Genomic DNA, 21,538 nt, shown 5'->3' with positions numbered 1-21,538 from the left:
GTCAATTGTATCTGGTATCAGTAAATCAAGTTCCATTGTTTAATAAAACATAATTTCGATTTCTATTTTTTTCGACCTTCTAAAATTGCGACTGCACAATAGATATTTTCCGAATTCGACCTAAATGCTACAAGAAAGGTCACTTCACTTCCACGTTAATGCATGTTTTCTTAATTTTGAATATTATCACCTTATCACCTAGCCAATTAAATTAAAAAATAATATTTGATACGTCAATGTCCCCATTTATTGAAGATGCCCTCCTTTTTCAAAAATGGTTCGAATGATCCAGCAGCGCGGAGGGGAAGGATTGTTTTACCTCCCAATATTCAAGGAAAGATCAAAATCTTCGCTCTTAAAAAAAACAATGGAAATGATGAGAAAAAAATACAAATTTAGTTTTATAAAAGAGGGACCGAGCTAACATATTGTGAAGAAATCACCATAACTAGAGGTGGCACGAATTCAACAAACATTCTCCGGTTGAATCACATCCCCGCGGTTGAATTCCCTCATTCAAAACCCAAAACCAAGTCTAAATCCACTAAGTTCAACTTTTGCAAAGCCGATTTTGACGGTCTGAACTCAGCTTTAGCGTCTTTAAACTGGGTACATATATTAAGCAACTCATCGTGTGATCAAACTCTAAACACTTTTCGGTTTCAGGTTCTAAGAATGACGCCGACCTTGTTCACTTTAAGGCTATACGCCCTAATATGAAGTCAATGGTTAGAGAAGCACGTAAAAGGCACTTATTGAGCGTCGAAGCCGCTCTTGCCTGCGGTAACTTAAAATCCTTTTGGTCTCACAGGCGCAATTCTCGTAATCCCACTCAATCTCTTCTTTCTTCTATCAGTTTTACTGAGTCCACTGCTAACTCCCCACAACAATCCTGCGACCTCCTTTGGACCTACTTCTCTTCAATGTTTTCTTCCTCCAGCCCTCCACCCTCTACACCTCTCATAACTGCAGACTGCTCCGAATCTCTGGCCATTCCTCTCCTAACGCCTTCCTTGGTTGAGTTCCTCATTTGGTAATCTTCACCCCAATGTCGGACTTTGCCCCCGATGCGCTTCCTAACCTCTTCCCCCTTAACTGTAGAAAACGCATTTTCCTCCCCCTGAGTATAATCTAGAACAAAACTCTAGATGAATGCTACTTTCCCCGTCTCTGGAAAGAGGCCCTTATCATCCCTATCCTCAAGCGGGGAGACCCTTCGCTTACTGTGAACTACCGCCCTATTTCTCTTCTCTCATCTTGCTCCAAAATCCTCGAAAGATACGTCAACGACTGGTTGGCCGCACACTTCGGTCACCTCATTGTCAAAGAGCAGCATGTTTTCGTGAAGCATAGATCTACGGCTTCAAAATTTCTGGTCTTTATCAACTTTGTTGCTAAGTGCTTTAATTCACGACAGGAGGTACATGCTATTTATACCGATTTCTCCAAAGATTTTGATACCGTTGACCATAACATTCTTCTCTCTAAATTTTCATCAATAGACTTCCCTCCCTCAGTCATCTCCTGGCGTTCCTCCTATCTCTCATACCGTTCCTGCAAAGTTCCTTTTCTCTAGTGTTCCCCAAGGCTCTATATTTGGCCTGCTACTCTTCCTGTTTTTTATCAATGACCTAGCCTCCAGCCTCACATGCCCGTATTTGCTTTAAGCAGATGACCTTAAATTGTTTGCCTCTGTTTCGTCTCTGCTGGACTGAACTGACTTTTCGGGTTTAGTTTATTCGTTATTTAGCACCCATACACCTGAATAAAGACACGGCTTTTGTCCAACAATGACCCGTTTGATGATCCAACAGCAGAGGTCATGCCACCGCTTCGCAAAGTTTAATATAAACTCGCCGTTGCGAATTCCACTTTTAAATTTGTAAAAAAAAACGTACGCACGGTCAAATATACTCAACACCGCGTCACCCTCAAAACTATCGAAGCAAGAGATGTGGCGACCTTTTTAATCGGGTCAACAGCAGCTACACCGTACTACATAAGTCCGGCAACATTTTAATCAAGAATGTGGCTTTATTTCAAACGCCCTGTATAGTGTAAAACTTTGGACAATTGGAGTTAAAAGTGACAATATTTAATTCCATAGATTCATAATTAATTTAATTGCAGCGAATTGCCGCTGCTTATATGTCGATGCCGAAGATTGAGATTGGACCAATTCGTGGAATGCGTTTGGTGGGAGATGGGGACAGGTTGAGCAACCACTTTTGGGAAGGAGTTTTTGGCAGCTTGTGCTCATGATACGCCAGGACTAGCCAAGCTTTGTGACAACTGCGTCACTGTGCGCTTAACTCCGAAGATTTTGTTCACTCTCCTCAATTTGGCAGCTTCCTCCCGCGATAGCTTACTGGGTGGCCATCTTTGCCGCAGTTGCAGCAAAGGACCCCTTCGGCTGACGGTCTTGCGTATTCCCTGCAAGGATGGGTTTTTGTACACTTGACACACCTGTGCATAATTGGGTTTTTGTGCACTTGACACACCTGTGCATAAGTACAATTTTGAGTAATGTCGGCCAAAATTTTGGCAGTTAAAACACTGCACCTTTTCAAAACTTCTAACAATTTCCAACTTTACCTTTTTATGAAGGATACATTACCTTCATCACCTCGCTGTTTCCTTGAGAAGGTTCGAACGTCGCTATGGATAGTTCCAATTGCGATTTCATCGCAAGGTTTGGAGTTTCACAGTGCAGAGCTTTATATCTGCGCGTGATCAGATTCGTGACCGTTTTCAATTGGAACTCGGGGTCCCTTTGATGAGCCCGACGACCTTGGCGTGTTGTTCCGCTGTCTTCGTGAATATGAAGGTCCAATCCGCCAATGTGTTTTTAAGGAATGCTTTTAATCCTTTAGTCTTTATCATTTTTAACAAGTTTGGTACGTTCATATTGTAGCCAGTTATTGCGGGGATCTGTGAGGGAAGCATTCCAAATGTAACTTTCGCGTCGGAGTCACTGGTGTTGCTGATGGACTGGTGGCGAGTTCTGGAAGACTTCCCGGCAAACAACCATGAATACATTGCCTTCGAATAGGTGGACAAGAACTCTCGGTGTGTGCCACCCCTGTGCATTTACAGGAGCTTGGCTTCAATAGCCTTCTCACCCAAGGCCGTTTGCAAAAGTAAGGGCCGATCTGGCGGTTACGACATTGGGCAACGAAAAAACTGTATCGAAAGTTCCCTTTTTTTCAACTTTAACAAGAATTCCACTGCTACAGACGGAACATTATAAAGTTAACCGAAAGAGGATCACAGAATTTCTCCTCTCCTTTCTACGCCACTGTGCTATTATACTCTGGGAATCATACGGGTACCAAGCGCGAACCCGGTGTCGAAATAATGCTAGCGGCATGCGCAAAGTGCTCTCATAAACTGAAAACTACAATCAGGATTGATATTGGCTGTGAGTTCCAGTCCAGTTAGGCACCGATAAATAATTTCAATACAAAGAAGGAAACGATTAGTGATGGCAGCATGCAGCTCCTCCATATGAAAAAGGAATCATCTCTGATATCAATGTATTCAAGACTCTACCTATTGTAAAGTGCTATGAACCTAAAATCTGTCCGAAACGGGAGATGATCGGTAAAATGCTGAAGTAAATGCAATAATTAAAGCGGCACTTCTTTGCCTTTCGTACTGTCACAAAGATGGTAACTAATATCGTTCTGCCACACGTCAAAAAACACCCCCAATCAACAGGAATTAGCCTGGCTTTTACTTTTGATCATCTTGTACTAACCACATCGAAAGCCTTAGGAACATTACAGATGGTTTAGATACTCAATTTTTCCACTTTCCCTATACTATGTGGAAACTTTCCATAGCTTCATCCGGCCTTTCGCGATGAAATTAATTCCAGAGAAAGTCATAACTTATTATCTCAGTTTTCAATATCATGTCCTGCTCCGAAGTTGAATCTTGTCCGACTGATCGATTTGCTCTTGTTATCAATACCGTCTTATTTTAACCGGAGGAAGTTAAAGGCTTCACTAAACTATAATTCCATCGCAATGGCGTAGGTCAGGACGCCAGACAGCTTTTAGGGATATCGAATTGGTGGACCTCGGCGCGAAACCGGGATGTCTGGAGTTCCTTATTAAAGCAGGCCTAGACCGGATACCGGTTGTTGCGCCGTGGATGATGATGATGAAACTATGATTCATGAGCCTCAAGAACCTTGAACACGGTGCCGTAATCTACTTACTCTATGAACCACTCATAGGGATAAGCCAGAATGGATTTAAATTTGGAGAAATAGGCAAAGAGAGCCGAATCGGATGTAAATACCATCAACACCAAAGTTTCTAGTCAGACTAGTCACTGGTCTTTGCAGGCGTCGATCATATCTAGATCTCATTTTTGCCGATAGCTGCACCCTACTCAATGCGTCTAAACACCTGAAATGCACCTTCGCCAGCTTGTTGGAAATCTAAAAATATAGGTACCTCAACATCAACAACTAAGATTATTCCGCGACAATGTTCTCTCTGTCAACACCTACCTACGCCTTGTCAACGGAATAATCATGAAAAAAGAACTGCGTTTAAGTTAAGGCCTGATCTATAGATTTTCTGTTCGGAAAACGGAAGAATAGGTGGAAGTGGAACACATTAAGAAAGGATGGCAATCCGTCACTGGCTTGGCTGTCACGGAAAAATTTAAAGCAGCTGAACCACACTTCCAAAAATAGGCCCCGACTCACTGGGCGGTTGCGCTGGTATCCGCGCTTTCATCGCCATTTCCGCAGTCCTTAGGATACATTGAGTGTCTCCTGCATATGGCTAAGTGCATTCCAATTTTCCTAATAACCAACATTTTCAACTAGATTTTCCGCTGTTTACGTCCAATTCAATGACTCATCCATACCCTAATGTACCTGTGCTGTACTCCTGCTCTAAAGAATTTCGTAGCCGATTTGCATGTGATTATGCGGCTCCCTCAGCACTCGAAACATAAATGACACTTTGTAAGTGATATTCCCTACTGTACATGATTCAATGGTTCTTTATCTAATAACTCACCCAGGCCCTTAGGAATAAAGAGATTTTTTACAGATTACTTGCTTAAGTATGTGGCTCATAGTGCCTTAAAAGCACATCGTTTTGCTTCCGCAGCTCACCCTGGGGTCTTACTTATTTTTTTCCGAGCAGGTCCCCAGCTCCTCATTTGCTTCTCGGATCAAAGACCATTACTTGACCACTGTCAATGTAATATGCACTTCACGATACCTCAAGCTAACAAAGCTAGGTTTACTGAAAGTTAGCTCTATGATCAAACGCAAACCTGTTTTCCAATGAGTATTTACTTACTGTTTACTGTGTACTGTGTTACTTTAATGTAACACTAGATTGCGCAAATATTCAAGGCGACGGCTTCTTGCATACTCAGACTGCTCGATTCTGTGTCCCAATGATAATTACTTGAGTCTACATCCTCTTGTCTAGCATACCTTCGAACACCGTCAATGTGCATGAGATCCTATAATGATCCTTGCATAGGAGACAGGTTGTATGCAAGTTTTACTCCAAAGGTTTCAGATTGGGATCAGCGTAGCTCCCTTCTTAATACGATTGCTTAAGATATACCGCCTGTTCTTTAAAAAAGAATTACCTTAGGGGAAGTTCCCTTCCGTTTTTCTTAGCCTTGTTATTTGGCTAGTCCAACCGTCATGCACATGAGAACGATCAGTTTTCACCAGTTATTGCGGTTCTTTATCTATCACTCACTATGTTTGATACCCTTGGTTCAAATACTGAACACAATTCTCTGACCTGAATTGGTCATTATCCTTTACTTTAAAGAAAATCTCAAAATCGATGAACTTCTCCTAAGTTGATCCAAGTCCTCCAACCCAGTCGACCTAGCAGCGTTTTGCGTCACAACTTATATTGCCCAGTTGTCTTCCCATAGCGCATCTTTTTGCACCTTTGGTGCCTATGTTCCACGGACTGACTTATTACCTCCTTTTCTAAACTGCTTTCGTACATTGAGAATGTGGATTGTCATGATGTAATAACTAACGATAGTATATTAAACTTAGGTTTAGAGGTGGGGTGATTAGCTAGTTATGCAGAATATATCCATTCGTATAGCAATGACTAAGGAAGATTTGCGGTTACATACAGAATGTTGGACTGCCACAATGGTACGCCATACCACCTAATAAACACCTGACAATATGTTAGCCAGGAACCATTTGGCACATTACTTCTAACTAGCCCTCCCGCTCTTATACCTAAGGGAGCCAACAAATCATAGAATTTATTCCATCGACTGGAGGAGGGGGTCAGGGAATTGACAGTTCAACGAACCCCCTGCTATCCGATCCCTCCACCGGCCGAGCGCTACGTCATTCGCAAGAAGAAGAACCCGAAAATAATACGCTGTATCTGTTAGCGCTCTTTAGTATCTCTCTAACAGTGTTGTCCAAAGAGCAACCCTGTGTATGCATACAGTTATTGACAAATCCCACACCTCTTTCCGTAGGAAAAAAGGTATGATCGGTAACATACACAACTCCATTGCAGAATACAGTCAAGGGATCAGGCCTTCCCAATCTTTTGCAAATAAGATTGAAAATCTCCAATACTGCTTAGAAGCACCGTATCTAAATTGCCGATGGGTCGGGCAGTTCATCTTCATTAAGACTCATTTTACCGAAAGAGTTGGCATTCGTTTAGTGTGTGCAGCCGTTTTTCATAAGCAGCTGCTACTTACTTTTCTTCTTCTACATACTGTCTACGCTCCTTGGCAAAGAGACCAAGTGACCTCTTGCCATTACCATCACAGCGGTTCTTGGGCAGTACGATAGGCGGACGCCATCGACTAAGCTCCCCACCTCTTCACTTTCGCAAGGTGCTTACTATCCATATGCTTAGCAAGAGCATCAGCCAATATCTCCCCGCCGTAGAACAGGACAAATTGCGCTGCACTCATTAGAAGACATCTTCTGGTAGATGTACGACACCCAATCATTGCTCGAATTAAGGCCGAAACCCTAGCTGCAGTCTTGTTTGCTGCTACCTTAACTTTCCTCAAAAAAAGATCATCCCCTAGTCGAACATTAATTCAAGGTATTTAGCCGTTTGTTGGAACGTCGAGAATCTCTATTTAGTCAGGATGACTGCTTCGGTCTTTTCCAGCGGAAGGCTGAAACCACCCGTCGCAACAATATATCAAACCTGCTCTGTACCTGTTCAACAATACGTCCGGCAAAATTTCCGTGATGCCAACCGACACGGCGCGAGTCTTTTGAAACACCGACTCTTAGCAGACTAATATAAAAAAACGTTCCTGAGGTACAGCCCTAGGATGAATACCTGTGCTACTGATATATTCCTCGCCCTTCTTTGGGCCTCTAGCTCTAAGGCGGGAGGAGGATCGATAAATGAAATGATTTTTTTAGTGTGCATAACATATCTTGTCATCTTACGAAATTAATGGTATTTCATCAAACGTTATGAGGAGCGCTACTCGCCAAGATCGGCAGCTGTGTACCTGAGCTCGGGGATCTGTATCCACGAACTGCATGACAGTAGTTGTTTCTGATACAGAGGACCTCCTCTGCCAACTCTTTGATGGAGAAAAGTGGGCAACCCCCAGCACCGTCCACGATATTGTAATCCACCCGTACGGAATGTTAAGGAAATAATACCCGTACCATGTGGTCCATCTGCTCAGCATTAAGTGAATAGCACTTCCGTAGATCCCTACTTTTCCGGATAACCATTTTACAACCAAGTCTCCATGAATCTCCATGCACTTCGTCAACTAGGTCCAGCTAACAGTGAGCTTTGCTTCCACTTATCGCACTGCGAAAAGGGCCTTTTAAATAATCTGTACTATGTCACTGCGATGCATATCTCCTCCCGGGCGTTTAAACATTGTGCCAAACGCCTGAGCTTATATCACTCCTTCTACAGACCTTTCTCGCGGTCATTTGCCTTGCCAGATATCCCGGTTTTGCGCCGAGGTCCACCAATTCGATATCCCTAAAGGCTGTCTGGCGTCCATCGCTTCATCTCAGGCCGGGTCTGCCTCGTCTTCTTTTTCGGCCCTTATAGACTTTCCGGGTGAGATTATTTTCACCCATACGAATTAAGTGACTCGCCCACCGTAACCTATTGAGCCGGATTTTATCCACAACTTCACGGTCAAGGTATAGCTCTTAGATTTCGTCGTTATGTACGCTACGGAATCGTCCATCCTCATGTAGGGGCCCAAGTCTCAGAAGAATACATGAGGATTGGCAAGATCATAATCTTGTATAGTAAGAGGTTTGACCCTATGGTGAGACATTTCCAGTGGATCACTCTCTGTAAACTGAAATAGACTCTGTTGGCCCACAACAACCCTGCGCGGATTTCGTCATCTTAGCTGTTATCAGTTGTGATTTTCGACCCTAGATAGGAGAAATTATAAACGGTCTCAAAGTTGTAGCCTCCTATCTTTATTCTTCCCCTTTGACCAGTCCGGTTTGATGTTGTGGGTTGGTTGGCTTTTGCTGCGGTACCACCATATATTTTGCCTTCATTGATGTGCAGTCCAAGATCTCGCACCGCCTGCTCGATCTGGATGAAGGCAGTTTGTACGTCTCGAGTGGTTCTTCCCATGATGTCGATATCGTCAGCATAGGCCAGTAGTTGTGTGGACTTGAAGAGGATCGTACCTCTTTTACATTTACCTCAGCATCACGGATCACTTTCTCGAGGGTCAGGTTAAAGAGGACGCATGATAGCGCATCCCCTTGTCGTAGACCGTTGTTGATGTCGAATGGTCTTGAGAGTGATCCTGCTGCTTTTATCTGGCTTCGCACATTGGTCAGGGTCAGCCTAGTGAGTCTTGTCAATTTCGTCGGGATACCGAATTCTCTCATGGCCGTGTACAGTTTTACCCTGGCTATGCTATCATAGGCGGCTTTAAAGTCGATGTACAGATGGTGCAACTGTTGTCCATATTCCAACAGTTTTTCCATCGCTTGCCGCAGAGAGAAAATCTGATCTGTTGCTGATTTGCCTGGAGTGAAGCCTCTTTGGTATGGGCCAATAATGTTCTGGGCGTATGGGGCTATCCGGCCTAGCAAGATAGTGGAGACTATCTTATAGCTGGTACTCAGCAACGTGATACCTCTATAATTGCTGCACTGTGTGATATCACCCTTTTTATGTATGAGAAAGATAATGCCTCTTGCCAGTCGTCAGGCGTTGATTCGCTGTCCCATACTTTGAGCACAAGTTGAAGAACCACTTGGTGTAATTTGTCGCCTCCATATTTAATCAATTCGGCTGTAATTCCATCGGCTCCTGGTGACTTATGATTTTTAAGCCGATAAATTGCACGGACTGTTTCTTCCATACTTGGTGGTGGCAGTAATTGTCCGTCGTCTTCAGTTGGCGGGACCTCCAACTCGCCGATGTTCTGGTTGTTCAGTAGCTCATCAATGTACTCAACCCATCGCTCTAATATGCCCATCCTGTCGGAAATCAGTTTTCCCTCTTTGTCTCGGCAGGATAAACATCGAGGTGTAAGGCTTCATCCTGCTGACTTGTTGGTAAAACTTGCGCGCCTAGTGCGGTTGCTCCCTGTACTTTTCGAGTTCATAGACCTGTTGGTTCTCCCAGGCTTCCTTTTTCTGTCTGTAAAGTCGCTTCTCCGCTCAGCCGAGTTTGTGATAAGTCTCCGCGCGTGGCGGCGTCTTTTGAAAATGCAGCACTACTCGGTATGTAGCATTCTTCCGTTCTGTTCCTAGATTACATTCATCGTCAAACCAGCCGTCCGACTTCGCGGCTAGGGCCAATCATCTTTGTGATAACGTGCTTCAGGTGATTGTGAAGATCATTTGTTGATGATTCATCTGCAGGATCTTTGTTGACTGCGGTTATTGTGGCATCCATTTCCCTCTTATAGGTGTTGCGGAGAGCTGTGTTGTGGATTGCTTCAGTGTTCACTCTCACCTGATTGTCAGAGGGGATTCTTGGTGGTATTGTTATTCGAGCTCGGAGCACCATGCCAACGAGATCCGAGTCTATATTGCCCCCCCTATATGTTCTGACATTCATCAAGGCTGAGAGGTGGCGGTGTTCGATCAACACGTGGTCAATTTGGTTGAAAGTAGTCCCGTCTGGAGAGGCCCACGTATGTTTGTGGACCGCTTTCCGCGCAAACCAGGTACTTCCAACAACCATTTCGTGTGACCCTGCTAATTGAATAGTCCGCAGTCCGTTATCATTTGTTTTTTCGTGTAAGCTATGGAAGCCAACGTATCGCCTGAATACGGGCTCCTTCCCTATTTGGCTGTTAAAATCCCCAAGTATGATTTTGATATCAGGCTTCGAGGGTTCGTTCTACTGCCTGGTAGAAGGTATCCTTGTCGACTCTGCAGTCTCCTCTGTAGGGGCGCGAACGTTAATGAGGCTTATATTTCTAAATTTGCCTCGCAAGCGCAGAGTGCGTAGCCGTTTGCTTATGTTTTCAAAGCCGATAACAGCAGGTTTCATTTTTTGGCTGACTAAGAAACCTACTCCGAGCACATGGTTTACTGGATGGTCGCTATAATATATTTGTAGTGATTCTTCTCCACGAAACCGGTCCTGTCCAATGTATCTCCTGTAACGCTTTTACATCAGGCCTATATTGGAACAGCGTATCGGCTAGCGGCTTGGCAGCTTCATCTCTGTACAGGGAGCGCATGTTCCATGAGAAAATGCACAAATCGTTATTCCTTTGTCTTTGCCGAGTTCATCGTTGTATTATCCGTCCAGTCCGAGGCTCCTGTTGTGGCTTCGTAACTTTGGTTTTCTGTGTAAGGTTGTCAGCCCTACCCAACCCCCAACCTGAAGGACCAGTTGGTACAATTTGTCCCGTTTTTAGGGGCGGGAGACTCGCCTTCATCGTTCTCCATCTGCAGCTGTTCGTTAAGAAAGAGCTCCCAGCGGTCACCACGTGGAGGTGTAGGTAGGGTTTGGTAGGAGAGCTGTTGGTGTTGGTTCAGCAGGCGTTTCTTAGGTTTTATTTTCCATCGTAGGTACCAATCCACGTTTCGCCCTGGGACCTATACTACCCTTCGACCAAGTCACAATCCTTAGAAGCAGAAATCAGGATCCTTAGAAATCGAAATTTGGATGGAGTAGGAAATAACTACTTCGAATAAAAAGGCCGTCCGGTTATAAAATCTAGTTATGGTATTTTCAATGAGTTCGAGATAATTGAAAAAATAGATAGGAGATGGAGACCGTGCTAGGTATGGAATTGTTAAGGTGGTGGTGGTGGTGATATTTAGATACGTTTAAGTTCAATGCATGATACAATTCATAACACGAAGGCATATCGAAGAAGTGAACAGAAAAAGGTTTTGTTTTTTATCTACTGTATTTAGAAATACTTTCACTAATATAGATGGTCAAATGACCAAATTGATCAACTAAAATCTCTGCTTTCAAACAATGTTAAGTACAATGTACTGCAAATTTAATTTTCCTTTATTTTCAAAATTTATACACTTGCCTAACACTTAATTTTTTTATGTTTTTTCTCCACTTAACCAAAAAAAAAATCAAAAAAAAAAAAAAAAATACAAACCATAAAGACTGGAATACATAGCACCACTGTCGTTCGAACAGGCGCTTGCTATGGGCCGAACAGGTCGAGTACTTCCATCACCTGTTCTGAATGGCTATAAGCCAAAGGGTGGACTTTATACAAGACACTCAGACTCCGACGAAGAAGACTGGTGCTAGCAAAGGCTTTGACTACGACGGGATCGTAGGGAACAGATCTGGGTGTGAACACTATCTGGATTTATTTCGACGAGAAACAATAATAACAAATCGATATGGACGACATCATCTACGTAGAACGGAGAGTACACAAGCTTTAATTTGAAATATTCAATTTTCAATTTCGTATTATGTATGATTCGTTAGTTGAAGCAATATTTAAGCAGTCATTAATAGTTTTGATAAAATACTTTAAAAATTTTATTTGTTGTAAGCAAGGACAATTCTGTGCATATTTGTTAGTTAATGTTTTATGGAAGTGTTGATGATTTCTATGACAAGTGGAATTTTTAAAAAGGAATATTTTGAAAGCAACACTTATGAATTCAATAGCATATTTTAGAATTTTAATGAATTTTATCTAGCTTTGTAATTAGCTATGAAACTGTAAGAAAACTTGTCGATTTAAAAATTGCGCTTGAGAAAGAACTATCAACAAAACAAATGGAATCCCTTATCTTTTGAAAAATGCTTTCTAAAACCACCTGAAACCCCATATATACATTTAAACATAGTTTCTAGTTGCCCCCTATATTTTTTCAGTAGAATTCCTTCTTGCCTGTAAGAACCTTTTATAAAACAGCCATTTCTCTCAAATATATGTAGGCTAAAACCTTAGTAGATCATCGATAGAGCTTTCAATTCGTTCCGATGCGAAGTGATTTATCTAAAAGATTTGTTTTCTTCCAAAGCGTATAAATGACCAAAACTAACAATGCCAATAGAAGAAAACAAAAATTAAATCACTTGAATTCACCCCAAACTTAAAATGCGCATTGAAAAGAAAAAACGAATGCAATAAATCTCCTCTCCCAATCCCGATTATTCCAAATTTACAAATTTAAGATTCAACATGTTCGCGACACTAAAGAAGGTCTAGTTCAAATTAAACTACCAAAAATTAGGGAACGCAATTCGCTTATTGAAAGATTTTATCAAGGGAATTATATTGGATTTGTTTAGATACGCTAAATATGTAAAACTAACACGTAAATTAGCCTGTTTTATCCTTAAAGATACTTTTTAAATGAATCTTTTATCTAGAAATGTATTTTAAATTAAAACTTTTAGAGAAAATATGCTTCAAAAGCATTATTATAAACGTTTAGTAATTAATCTTGTTTAACATTGAATTTAAATTGAAAATTAAAATTGAATTTAGTTTAATGCAAAGTGGGTATATTTCGCTAAATTGACAGAATTATGAATTTAAATTTATTGAAGTTATTAAATGATTGGAAATAGATTTTTTCCCACCTATTTGATATAGATCTCTATCTATTTGTTACAATATTGATTATAATAGATTTATTCTCTCGTTGGACTGTGTTAGAAAATATTTTAAGAGTTTTCTATTTTCCTGTTTGTGACTTTTCCGAATATTTGGCAGAATATTTCCACCAGTTTAACCTTCATCATTTTTGAATGCGCTTTTCACTATAAATACTCGATTCCAACATTCCTGAACCAGAGTGTGAGAGTCTTTAAGTATAATAGCAGAACGTACCTTATCATTTCATTCCATCGACTTGGATCGAACAATCTGGAAAAGAAAGTGTATATTAAAACGTATTGTTCATTTTAAAATGTTTCGGATAATTTTTTCCTAACAAAAGTGGAGAAAAGGATACAGATAGAAAATTAGGGCGAAAATCAAATAGGACAATTGCCAAGCTAAGTGAATTTAATAAAAGCAAGTGAGTAAACAAGTGCAAGAAATTCACTCAAGCCACATTCTGGAAAGTATGTCGCCCCCAACAACGCATCTGTAGTTTGAATCCTATTTACCCTCTAGCAAATCCTTATTGCCATATTCCAACCAAAATATAACCCATACGATAAAACAACGAAATTCTTTCGGATAACGGAATGAGTTTCAGCAAAACATTGAAAAATTTCAAATCAATGGATGCGAAACAGTTTAAGGGCGAATTTTGGCGAGCTATCTACCTAACCTAACTAAAATCAGTTACCATAAAGTATTCATAAAAGCAAATATAAGGGAACAAATAAAATCTGGCTACCATGGCAAAAACTTTCACCTTTGCATACTGCAACTAATATTACTTATCCCCCCCCCCCCCTATTGGCGCATAGACAAGAAGCCAGTGATCAGCTTGTTAACCTTCCTTACGTCTACTTTGTCTATTATTAGTGGAAAAATCTAATCAGTTGCAACAAATGTAAATTCAAATGGATGGGGAACCTGCCTAATTAGATCGAAGAATTGCAAAGATATAATTATCTACACAGCAGTTGCAGGGCAAGCAAAAAGAAATAAAAATGTTTGACACCTACTTTAATTGCGCCAGAGCCTTTGATGGCATCTCCATATTTGAATGCCTAAAATTCCATCTTTGCACCAGGCGAGTGCATCTCTAAAAAATATGTACGCAAAGCTATAAGAGAGTGACCCATCGAGATATTCCAGAGAATCAGAAGTTACCTCTATCCTCTTCTGCTTTGGGGCCTTTGTCCAGTCAGGAACGGGGCCGGCTCATTTTGACAGATCGCAGGATTTTGGTCGATTGAAGACCTAATCTAGATGAAGTCGAAAGACTCTCAAATCACTATCTGGCATACCATGTTATCGTTTTTTCAGTCGGCCGTAAGTCGTTTTCCATCAGCCTCGATAGTTAGATAAATCTTAGCAAATGAATTCTAGTCAGTGTGAATTACATATCCAAACCATCGAAGATGCCTCTCTTGCAATTTTCCCATGATCAGTACAACTCAATATGGATCGCAGACGTGATCATAGCGTCTGAAGCCACTAATCCAAAGCAGCATCTTTGTTATATTACTGCGAGGCGTCGTTCATTGACTTTAATGACTCAGAAACATATAGGTCGATACAACGAAGAATACAGCAGTGAATTTTAAATTTAAGGCGTTGACTGATGTGTCGATCACAAAGAAAGCCAGTTGTGATACGCCCCTTTATTCAAGTCGTGCTAGTACTTGAAGCAATTTCACAGCGCAATTCGACATTGACTGATCCGAAATATTTAAATCACGGACAAATCACTGCTCCTAACAGTAATAGTGCTTGTTTTATATGATTTGGTCATCAAAAATTTTCTTTTGTTCCCAATCAGTCTCAAACTGTGCCACATGAGGCAATCCTTTCACTTTTGGACAACTTGTTTGATATCAGCTTTGTTATGAGGTGCTAGCAAAACATCATCTACATGGAACAATGGATGTCCCATGTGATAGTGTCTATAAAAAGAACAAAGAGAAGTGGAGGGAGGCCGATTCCTTTATAAGCGAGAAGAAATTCATCGAAACACTTCATTCATAAATATTTGGAGTAAGTTCTTATGCTGAATACTGAGCGACTTCAGTGTACGCCTTCTCTTCTTCAATGGAGGTACTCGATCAAGCGATCGTATCCTAAAGTTTGGAAAACATGCAAGGATTTTGCAGTCTTTGTTTTCCATCGTATACGAGGTTCTTGTACACACCTTGTAGCCCAGATTTCCTAATTCTACTATCCAGCATTCTTTTGGCAAGACCAGCCCATTGCAACGTTCAGAGCTGCCTGTGTTTCTATGTTCGGCAACCATCAAATAAATCATGATTATATCAAATTGCCGTGCATTTCACTTTTTAACTGCCCCAAAAATCTTTTGAAGGACTACCCAATCAAAAAGTTCTACGCACCAATAACAGAGTCAACGTTTCCCCTCCATAAGGCAGTACATTCCGCCTTAAAATTTTATAGGTGCTTAATTTATTTGGTTAGATCAGCCTTGGTAGAACTGTGTACGAATTGAAATCGTCGAATATTGCCTGTTGGGGCTAATCCCTTTTTTCAACTCACTGACCTTCGCCGTAACTTCCTTGGAAAACAACTCCAATTCTAGGAACCTTATCTTATCATATAATAAAGATACAGCCACGAATTAAACATGGCCCGCATATGCTACTGGTTATGCATATGGTATTACCGACGAGCTCCCTATGTCCAGATGGGTTGCGCTTCTTCCAGGGCTAAATTCCAAAGCTTAATTCAGGCCAACACTTTATATCTTCCGTCATGGTTTTTATTAAGTAAATCATGTTCCATGAACGAGAGATAATGAATACTACTTGGATTCCCAGAGGTAACCGGCTTAAAAAAAAAGTAAAAAACATAGGAATACTTATCTGTATTTTTCAACTTAATGTCTTCTTTCCCTACAACATTTAATGCCTTATATACCCTTTTTATAGCAAGAACACTACGGGATCCTCTTTCAAAACTCAGAGAATGATTTGTTGTTCATGAGTTAAGATTCATGCGAGGAGTTTGGAAGGCGAAAAGATTGACAAACATAGGGAACAGCAACTGCAAGCATTCAGGTCCCACACCTTGTACAATTCCCTGTCGAGTCTATTCTGACGGTTTCCTACATTCCGCTTACAGTCCTGTACACATCTTAAGGCATCTCCTAAAAATGTGGAGAGTGCAGACAATTCGTTGAGGCAAAGTGTTATGTACATCTTAAGTCTGAGAAAGCCGGATAGCAAAAGACAGAGTGCAGAATGGTCACCACCCCAAGTGATAATTTAGAGTATAGAGGATTTCCATGTACCTTCTTTTTAAAGGACAAACAAAGTGACGATCTGATTGCCGCAAAGCCTTCGTAAGGATTTTCGTCTCATTTCCTTTACAATAGACCTAACAATGAATATTTGAGTACCAAAATCTGGCTCTGTTCGCACCATTATGGCATCTTAGCTTCGACGAGCCAATCTACCAACCTGCTCGATGCTCGATTGCCCTGGCACCCGTATCAAGGGTGTTCCCTCCAATCACCCGATTTTATGGAGCGTCCGATGACAACTCCATGATGTTAGGATTTAGTGATAATATTGCCACTCTGATTATCGGAATAGATTCGAATGGTGTGTCATTGGCTGCTTTCTATTTCACCTCCAAGTGAATATGGAGTCGATCAAGGATAGCTTTGAGCGCGTTTGCGAGTTAGCAGCTTTCTGCTGTTAGCAAAGCCCAGTGCCGTTATTATGCCTGCATTCATGCATCCAGTAAGCCCATTGTAATGAAAATTCCCTGATTTTGGTACCGGCATTTTACAGTGCTAAGGCATGTACAATACTTTTCATATATTATTCCTGGAGCAGAATTTTCCAGGATAATTTGGAGTCGAAGTGCACTTTTAAATATCTGACCATCTGGGCTATTTAGACTTCCGCCCCCATTAAAATTAATAATGTCCACCTGCCCCTTAAAATTTTCAATGAACATAACAAATCCAACCTTCTTAATGTTCACCGTAAATCTATTTCAGAGGGAACAACTGTAGGTCTGCTTCAAAATAGCCCTCATGTAATAATAAGGAAGAGAAGCCCTTCCATTGCAATTCCTATAACCACTTTCTTCAGTCGACTGCTTCCTGGTCCCCATATGGACCTTGCTCCGCCCCACGTACCTGGAACCCAACTAAGCAGCAACCTCTTTTTGTTGAAACTGGGCAAATTGATCCCCAACTTCATCCGGGTTATGAATTTCTGCCATCGAAGCATACTTGAAGGCACCTTCGATTCTCATACGGCGAAATCGGTTTGTAGCTCTGGAGTTCAGTCTCCGTGGATACATGTTGCCTACAATGAGAAGGACACTTACATGTTCGCTATAAACGGCATCACTGAAATTGAATTGACCGCCATTCGAGGGCTAAATCTGGCGAATAGACGCCCTTAAGATTTTGGTCACCGCAATAACAGATATGTCAATTGGTAAATTGTCTTAATAGAGCCGGCCCTTCCTTTCCAATAAATGCAGCCGTATTTTGGTAATTTTAGTCTTCAAAAGTTGCAATGGTTTCCAAAAATACTCGTCACTAATCAATTTGTGTTACTCCAGGAGCCTATCAAAAAAACTAAGGAAATCACTTTGCCACCAGAAATTATCTTCTCCTTTGGAGTCGATTCTCTCTCTCTTTGGCCCATTATATCGACTGTTCTTTTTTTATGGTTTGATGTATGCACCCATGCTATTACATCGGTTGGAGAGGGTCCTTTCCTAGATAATTGACGGATGATCGTCAATTTTCTCCATGTTTATAGATTCACTGAGAAACTTGCTAATTGACATTGATCCTTGACCTCCTGAAATTTTCATCTTCATTCTTTTGGTCAAGTCGAGAATCAGACAACGATTAGTAAAACCGACCAGCTTGTCACTCCTGTTCTTCCCATTGGAACTATCAAATAACAATATAAATGAACTTTGGTAAAATTGCTCTTGATTGAGAAAAGAAGACGAAAAAAGTCTATCTGAAAATAAACACCGAGAAAACCGCTCTTAATCTAGCCAATCATGGGACTCTCAGGATAACCGAAATAGAATAATTAAGGAGTGCAAGCTTCTCGGAAAATCGTAGAGGGAGTTGAGGTACTTTGTCAGACAGCGAAGGCGTATAGGTGCAGTTCGCAACTTATGTCCTGCATAGTGGTTTATACCACATCTGCTTTCAGTCAGTGTTAACTTTTCTGAACGCATTTCTGCTAATTTTCAAAAAATTTCCAAAGTCGGTAATGCCCTTATAAAGTCAACAGTGCGATATGAGAATCTAAATGCCGCACATTGCATAGCTGAAATCTAAAAAATATTATATTTAATAGACCAGAAAAATCCACCAGAAAAATCGCCGCTAAGTTTTAATCATGGTTATTTGACCATCTGACAGCTATCACCTCGTTCCACTTCCTGACGGCTTCTAGGGGATGCAGCAAATCTGTTAACGTTAAAGGAAGTATAATAGTAATCAAATCGGCATGTCCATCGGCATTTTTTACTTTTTAAATAAGGTATTGGTTTTCCAGGACTTCCAAATGTGTGAATTTTGTATACCTATAGTGAGTTGAAATGACTCTCAGTATACCTAACCTTGTGTGGCCGGATTGGTAAAGCTGTTGACAGTTCGTAGCCGCTTGTTGCACTTAACAGTCATTTTATCCCGTTTCAAGGAGAGAAACGATGCCGCTTATAAATTACTTGTGAGCCAATTCCAAACATACGCAGATGGGTTTGAAAAGGCTTTATCTGTCCCTGACTGAAAGCTTTTTTGACACCTACAACTCCAATTAGAAGAGCTCCTCGGAGATTCCAACGATCACTCCTCTGTGGACAAGATTTCATTAATGACGAATTTCCAAGATTTACTTGCGTGATGCGGTCAATCAATCTGCTTTCTCTTATGATCTAACGTACGTTAGATCATGTTATAACTCTCTGGCGCAGTAACCTAGTCAAACGATTGCAGACAACTCAATCAGCGACAATAAACACTTCAACAAGAAACCAAAGGTTCTCAATCAATCGTGGAAGCACATTGCCTGAAACCACGACACGTAGGTGAAGTTGACGCGCTATGCTCCACATAGAGGACTATATTATGACAACCACATTAACGACTATTGGCATCATGAAATGCCTAACTGATGGATAACTCAAATCATTTTGGTATCTCCAGTTGGGTAATGACTTTATACTGAGCTCAAGTTGTGTATCGTGGAATAGGTGTTCCTTAGCAGAAGATGGTGAATACTCATGGAATCGATTCCGAAATCATACGAGATTCCAACCTAGGCTGGTGATAAGGTAATAAGCGCGGACTATAAATTCATTAACTTGGTTAGTCTGAACCGTATATCTGCGATCACGCCAAAACGTCCAGGCGCGAATAGCCACCTTGATTTCTTCAACCATATTGAGTGCTGCCTTCGGCTCTATGAGTCTGACTAAACGCATTTGAATGAAAATCTCAATTTTTTCTACAACAAGTAGGAACCCTACAAAAGAGCCCCAATATTGTAGTAGCCCAGGATTACCTCAAGGTATCTAGCCGGGAGACGTTGAAATGCAATCCCGGATTATGGATTTATTGAATGGATTTAAAGATTTTAAAAGTTCTCTCCGATGACAGACGCTTTTTACCTACCACGACGATATCCTTGCCTTTTACTCATCGAATATTATTCCTCAATTCTAACTATTCTAATTTTCTTCACTTTCAATTGCCGAAGTAAATATGAGTCAGTTTTCGGCTGACTTCGGCATTTCCTGCACTACATTCTACAAATGTTCGCCTTTAGCGTGCGCATCCTGTGAGAGCAGTCAAGGAGTGGCTTGGTACACCATGACTTTGTTCAACCCATTCCACGCCTTTGCGAACGTTTGCATTGTGCACCTGTAACCGATAGGTCCATCCGTTTTTCTTGTGTAGCAAATATGCACATTTTCCACTTAAGTACTTCGAATGGGACGCTCCGCGCTACAAACAACGATGCCTCGACTCATATCCTAAAGAGATTCAACTCCTCTGGTTTTAGTCACATTGGCCATATTTCTACAAACATATTCTTAAAGCTTTGTAAGATGTCCATCACCAACACCTTCCCCGCCAAGATCAAGCGAGTTCTTTCCCACCAGAGCTTTATGGGCCTTGCTGTGCACGTTGCATACAGCTCCGCACCATCATCCAGAAGACGGACCACGATCATCCAGAAAACGGAGAATTGTGACCTGTTCTAGAGCAAGAAACACCAGAACCCTATTGTACATCACTTGCCAAAGCAGAGAACCCAGTACCGACATTGTCGCCCCTGTCTTGACAATATATTGTCTGGACCCATTTGTCCATTCCATTCCTAGAGGTCTTCTCCCAAAGGTAATTCTCGAACAGCCTCTCCATGTACTCAACAGCACTAGTTTTAAACAATGGGTCTTCAAATCGCTGAAAGTGACGAAGCCGAACACATTTTTCAAACCTAGCAGTGCAATAGCTACCAAAGCTAATTAAACCTCATGCTTGGTTCACCACCAGGCTTATCACATCCATTTCAGAGTGTAAACATAAAAAGTCAATACTGTCATTCGGACAAGCCAATCTTGTGGATGACGTTTTTCATCATCTTCCCCCATTGTATCCGCGAGAAAAATAAAACTGGATCACGCTGGAGGCCTACTAAGCTTAGGCAGCGATATTAGCTTCTGCTTCTTGCACTGGAAAAGGAATATACCTTCTTCTAAGCGGGTCTTGAAGGTTTGCGCGAATAAATAAATTACAAGCTGTAAAACTTTGTTAAGAATGTTATCCAAATACGGGCCTTCGATACGTTGTCACTGGTCCTTCAAAATATTTCACGCCGCTCGTCCACAGTGTCGTGAGTGTCGAACACAACATTCGGTTTCCGCAATTTTGATAAACAAATGGCTCTTATTTTTTTCGAAATATGCTGAAGAAGTACTTAGAGTGCACTTTGAACTGCAACCCTCTTCGTTATCACCCGATGAGCTGTACGCTAAGGGTTTGTTAAGGCTTCCTTACATAATTGAAATAATTTGTTTACCTCTTAATATTACTTCTTCTAGGTTACTCATAAGTCCTAGTGCGCGATCTCTCGTTTGGTCTCTGTCTGAATCACAGCACTACACGCTCTATTCGAAAGCATTTGCCGTCGAAAGTACCATCCCGACTCAGCGATAGCTAAAACACTCAACATCGCTCAAGCAGTGTTGCGTTGCTAAGAGTACAGCAGCTGTAAATATGGGTTTCTCTGGCATTTGCCGGTGCGAATTGGGCTGTATAGTTTTGTACCAATGTACAATTAATTACTACCAATGCAGCTTCCACATACAATTAAAACGTTACCCAATCAATTTGGTAAGCCATCTAGATTATACTTCCATGATTACAACATAGTTCACTAAGTGCGACCATACTGATAGT

The 21,538-nt window shown here is 41.3% G+C and overlaps 1 protein-coding gene and 1 long non-coding RNA gene across 4 annotated transcripts in view; one reads left to right on the top strand and one right to left on the bottom strand.

Moving 5' to 3' along the window:
- LOC119653695 (voltage-dependent calcium channel type A subunit alpha-1) overlaps nucleotides 1–11,786 on the top strand; it is a 399,598-nt gene extending 387,812 nt beyond the window's left edge. For 2 of the 3 annotated variants that reach the window (XM_038058567.1, XM_038058568.1), the window contains one exon: nucleotides 11,606–11,756. In XM_038058567.1, coding sequence (XP_037914495.1) covers nucleotides 11,606–11,756 — 151 coding nt within the window. Of the gene's footprint in view, nucleotides 1–11,605 lie in introns of all 3 variants that reach the window. The other variant, XM_038058565.1, reaches the window with a different exon arrangement.
- Nucleotides 11,787–11,801: 15 nt separating this feature from the next.
- Nucleotides 11,802–21,538, bottom strand: part of LOC119653700 — a 132,435-nt gene continuing 122,698 nt past the window's right edge. Inside the window, exon 3 of the long non-coding RNA XR_005249741.1 lies at nucleotides 11,802–13,338. This is a non-coding gene — a long non-coding RNA (uncharacterized LOC119653700). The remainder of the gene's footprint in view (nucleotides 13,339–21,538) is intronic.

Source organism: Hermetia illucens, chromosome 4, assembly GCF_905115235.1.
Source record: "Hermetia illucens chromosome 4, iHerIll2.2.curated.20191125, whole genome shotgun sequence".
Lineage (NCBI taxonomy): Eukaryota > Metazoa > Arthropoda > Insecta > Diptera > Stratiomyidae > Hermetia > Hermetia illucens.
This window is presented reverse-complemented; position numbering and strand designations above follow the sequence as displayed.